Source organism: Echinops telfairi, unplaced genomic scaffold (genome assembly GCF_000313985.2).
Source record: "Echinops telfairi isolate 266 unplaced genomic scaffold, ASM31398v2 ScPeMD7_7400;HRSCAF=8409, whole genome shotgun sequence".
NCBI lineage: Eukaryota > Metazoa > Chordata > Mammalia > Afrosoricida > Tenrecidae > Echinops > Echinops telfairi.
Window position 1 is genome coordinate 36,160,455 of NW_022111300.1, and position 5,002 is coordinate 36,165,456.

The window sequence follows — 5,002 nt, forward strand, 5'->3', positions numbered from 1 at the left end:
AAACAAATTCATATACACTCACACACAAAAAAATTACAGTGGGAGAAAAGCAAACGTTCAAGGTTTCACTTCCAATCCTCAAATATGTAAACTCTAGGTGAGGTGTGTGATCTCCAGGTCCTCCCGAGACGTGAGACTTACTGTAACTGCCAGGAGGCTTTTCTTCGTAAGTAAAATGAACCTGCAATTCCTCTTCAGTCATCTCACAGATGAAGGCTTTCAGCAAACAGCAAATAATGAACAGAGCATTGTGGGTCTGCCAGATGAAAATGTGGCTGCAAGGGAGAGAGCAAAGCCACAGGAGCATCAGTGCTGAGTCAGGAGCAGCAGCATGGTTTACATCTCGCCCCGACTTCCTCGCCTGCTCGGAACACCCCAACCAGGCCCCTGAACCCTCCCTCATCATTATCCTCTGACTGCTACGCTGGATCTGTGATCATGGTGGCAGGTTACTTAGGACCTTGTTCTGTGTGTTCTACTCAAAGAGCCAGCACAGTGAACATCTTCAGGACTGTGGCATGCCCTGCTCCTTGCTCTCTGTTCTTGCCTTAGAGTGGCCCACAGAGACGCAGTGCACAGGAGCCAGACCTTAAGGAGCTTTTTAAATTACGGCAACATGAGGAAAACATATGCAAATTTGGCTGGCCCTCCATATCCATAGGTTCCACATTTTTTTATTCAACCAACCTTGGACTGAAAATACTAGGGCTGAGTGTCTGGGGAGAAAAAGCAACAAGGTGGTCAAAGTCATCCTTCAAAGGATAAAAGGGAACCGAACATACTATTTACATTGGGTGAGGTACAGTAAGTAAACTAGAGATGATTTCAAGTATGCAGATGAATGTGCCCAAGTTATATGCAAACACCACATCATTTTATATTTGACCCTGGTGTCCATGGAAGAGAGGAGGGAAGCAGGGAGGTCCTGAAACCAATCCCCCAAGTGGCAACTGTAACATGTAACAACACATTTAAAGGGCTACCACCAGCAGAATAGTATATTTACTATTTGTGTTAATGACCGGGAACTGACGAGAAAAACTTTAAGTGGATTAAGTAGACTCTGTTTAGAGGGAGGCCAATGACCAGTCATTTAAGATTGCCATTCATCTAAAACTAAACACTCAAGGGCGTAACATAGCCTTCCACTGGATCTAACATGGGAAAAATAGGAGCAACAGATGTGGAATGAAAAAACAATCAAACTGAGTCACTCTTTAAACATGATTAGTAGTGACTATTGTTTTTTTTGTGTGTGAAAAGTGCATCACAATTCATCTTCTTGGAGAATGCATCTCTAAGAGCTACCCAAAGTCGTGAAATCAAATAGATTCCAGAATTTATAATCCTATCCCAATGGCTTGCACAGGCAACTAAAACCTTCCTTTAACCTCTTCTCCTAAATAATGGAAATAATTCCATAACAGGAGGGTTTTCAAGAGTACTAGGTTAGTCTATTGGTCTAACAGTCTATTTCCCAATTTTTTAAAAACAATGTTTGCATTGATAACTATAAAAAGAATCCACTTGGGGGAACCGATTACAGGGATCTACATGTGACCTCCTCCCTGGGGGATGGACAACAGAAAAGTGGGTGAAGGGAGACGTCGGACAGTGTAAGATATGAAAAAATAATTTATAAATTATCAAGGTGTATGAGGGAGGGGGGCGGGGAGAGAGGGGAAAAATGAGGACCTGATGCCGGGGGCTTAAGTGGAGAGCAAGTGTTTTGAGAGTGATGGAGGCAATGAATGTACAAATGCGCTTTACACAATTGATGTATGTATGGGTTGTGATAAGAGTTGTAGGAGCCCCTAATAAAACGATTTAGAAAAGAGAGAGAGAGAGAGAGAGTGCACTTTAATCACTGACTTACTTCTGGCATTCTGCGGAAAGTTTCAGCTCTTTGGTTCTAGAAAGGAAGACCTTAATCAGTGCTGCGAGGTTCCCTGTTCGAGGATTGTTTTCGACTGCAAGAGAAGAAGAGGGATTAAGAGGGGAAATTAAAAATTGCAACTGAGGTGAACATTTCATAAAACTTATAATACCAAAGGCCTATCCAAGTTATTCACTAGCCAGTCTCATTGTTAATTGCAAATCTAATACAGACACAAGCCAATGAGAGAAAATGCTGCTCGCTGTTCATACAGAACAAAAACTACTTACAAAATGGAAGCCAGCACACAAAACAACAAATGGAAGTCCACGGGGAAAGCACTCACCTCTCATCTCAGCACCTGAGATTCTAATGAAATAACCAACCTAAAAATCCTATTGCCTAAGGGCATTTATAGAAGTCTAAATACAGGCATGTACATATGTAAACATATCTCTATATAATGATAGGGAAATAGACGTATGTACATATATTTATGTATGTTAAGTATTAAGATAGGAGACGTACAAGGAGGCTCTACTCAAGTACTCCCTCAACACAAGAACACTTTGTTCTAATAACCTGGCATTCTGTGATGCTCACCTTCCCAACATGATCGCTGAAGACAAAAGGGACGCATAAGCAAATGTGGTGAAGAAAGCTGATGGTGCCAAGCTATCAAAAGATATAGCATCTGGGGTGTTAAAGCCTTGAAGATAAACAAGTGGTCATCTAGCTGAGAAGCAACAAAGTGCACATGGAAGAAGCACACCAGCTTGTGCGATCACAAGGTGTCGAAGGGATCAGGTATCAGGCATCAAAGAAAAAAAAATCATATCGTTGTGAATGAGGGGGAGTGGGGAGTGGAGACCCAAAGCCCATCTGTAGGCAACTGGACACCCCTTACAGAAGGGTTGCGGGGTGCAGTATAGCACCAATGAAACATACAATTTTTCTCTAGTTCTTTAATGTCCTCCCCTCCCCACTATCAATATCCCAATTCTACCTTACAAATCTGGCTAGACCAGAGGATGTACATGGGTACTGAAAAGAGCTGGAAACACAGGGAATCCAGGACAGATAAACCCCTCAGGACCAATAATGAGTGTAGCAATACCAGAAGGGGAAGCGGAAGATAGGGGGAACCTATCACAATGACCTATATATAAGGACAACAGAAGGGTGGGTGAAGGAAGACATGGATCAGTGTAAGACATGAAAAAAATAATAATTTATAAATTATCAAGGGTTCTCGAGGGAGGGTGGGTGGGACAGGGAGGGGAAAAATTAGGAGCTGATACTAAGGGCTCAGGTAGAAAGCAAATGTTTTGAGAATGATGATGGCAACAAATGTACACATGTGCCTGACACAATGGATGGATGTGTGGAATGTGATAAGAGCTGCACAAGCCCCAATAAAAAACAACAACAAGACCCTGTTGCCTGAGGAGTCGATTCTGACTCACAGTGACCCTACCCAGGGTCTCTGAGACTGTCAATCTTCACGGAAGCACACAGCTTCATCTGTCTCCCTTAGTGCAGCCGATGGATTTCAACTGCCATCCTTGTAGTTAGCAGCCCAACGCCTAGCCCAAAGCATCACCAGGACTTCTTAAAAACATAATAGTACATAGATAGACTCACACTTAATTCTCTCACACACACAGAGCTTTCTTTAGAAAAAACAGACAATGTTTTGGAAATGATGACAACATATGTACAAATGTGCTTAATATAATTAATGTATGGATTGTTTTAAGAGCCGTAAAAGCCTAAATAAAGTGAGTTTTAAAATAAATTAAATAAATAAAAGAGATCTTGTGCAGCAGAGAGAGAAAACAAAGAAACAAACTTAGAACAAATCTCAAAAATCGTTGGTATCTTACTCAAGGCAACATCATGTCTAGTGACTCAAACGGTTGTCTCTCAGCTGCTCTGCTCGACCAATTTCTCTAACTCAAGGGATCGGACCCAGAAAAGAGTCCCGTCAGCTGCACACAGACTCGCTGGGCGGTAATGCAATCGGAGCAGCGTGGGCAGCTGCCATCTTCGGGACGGACACAGCAGTCTGCTTCCTCCACCAAAAAACCAAACTCAGTGATCGGACAGGATGGAGCAGAACTGTTCTTTTCACTTTCTGACACTTTACATCTTTATGGGAACAGAAAGCCTCATCTTTCTCTAGCAAAGAGACTGGTGGGTTTGAACTGCTGACTGTGTGGTTACCAGCCCAATGCATACATACCCAATTATGCCATTAGTTCTGTTTGCTTTAACTTCAGATTAAAATGCCATGAACAACAAACAGATCTGGTTTCTACGCCACACATGTGTACAGTCTTTGATGACAATGGCCGTGAATAAACCATTCTGACTCGGTCTGAACCTGAGGAGGCTCCTTAATCTTACTGATAGAGACAAAGGGGCTCTGAGAAGTTAAGTTGGACCCAAACTTGATAATGTGAGTGACAAGAGCCCAGGGTTTCTGTTTTACTAATACTTTTCAAACCGAGAGCCAACAAGCTGGGATATTTGTTTTTCTTTCCATGCATAGTTTGAAGACCAGAACTGCCAACACCTAACACACCGGACTGCCAGGAGCAGTTACTGCTGACACTTCGTGCACGCTGGGCGTTAGCTGTCATCTCTGTGCATGTATCTGAACAATTTAGGACATGGTTCTCCAGAATTTTCTAAAGTCCAGGTCTGCACATCTATATTTAAACATTTTTTAACTGCACAGGGGACTAGTAAGTACACCATTAGAGCACACCGACATCATGTTTCCTAACAGCTGGGACAACGCAGGGCTATCTGCTGAGAGTCTACCACAGCTGGAGAGTCCAGAAGGAACCATGGGAGTTTCTCCTTGTGGAGCGGCACTATCAACGTATGCCCATGGACCAGCAGCTGCAGTAGCATCTGGACGCTGTGGAAAGTGCAGAATTCCAGGTCCACACCTACTGAGGTGGACAGTGCTTCCCCAAATGCAGTGTGTATTTAAACCACCAGGCATTCCTAGTCAAACCCAAATCACGACTCCAGCTGCAGGAAGTCTGCCGTACGACGTCATTGCTGCTGGCTGAGAATTCCACTGAGAAGCAAGGTACAGCATTGGGGAGCGGG

The 5,002-nt window shown here is 43.2% G+C and overlaps 1 protein-coding gene across 2 annotated transcripts in view; it reads right to left on the reverse strand.

Annotated features, from left to right (window-relative positions):
* Positions 1-5,002, reverse strand: part of DYM (dymeclin) — a 315,716-nt gene that overhangs the window by 266,915 nt on the left and 43,799 nt on the right. For both annotated transcript variants that reach the window (XM_045296193.1, XM_045296192.1), the window contains exons 4-5: positions 1,877-1,970; positions 142-275 (exon numbers count right to left, since the gene is read on the reverse strand). In XM_045296193.1, coding sequence (XP_045152128.1) covers positions 142-275; positions 1,877-1,970 — 228 coding nt within the window. The remainder of the gene's footprint in view (positions 1-141; positions 276-1,876; positions 1,971-5,002) is intronic.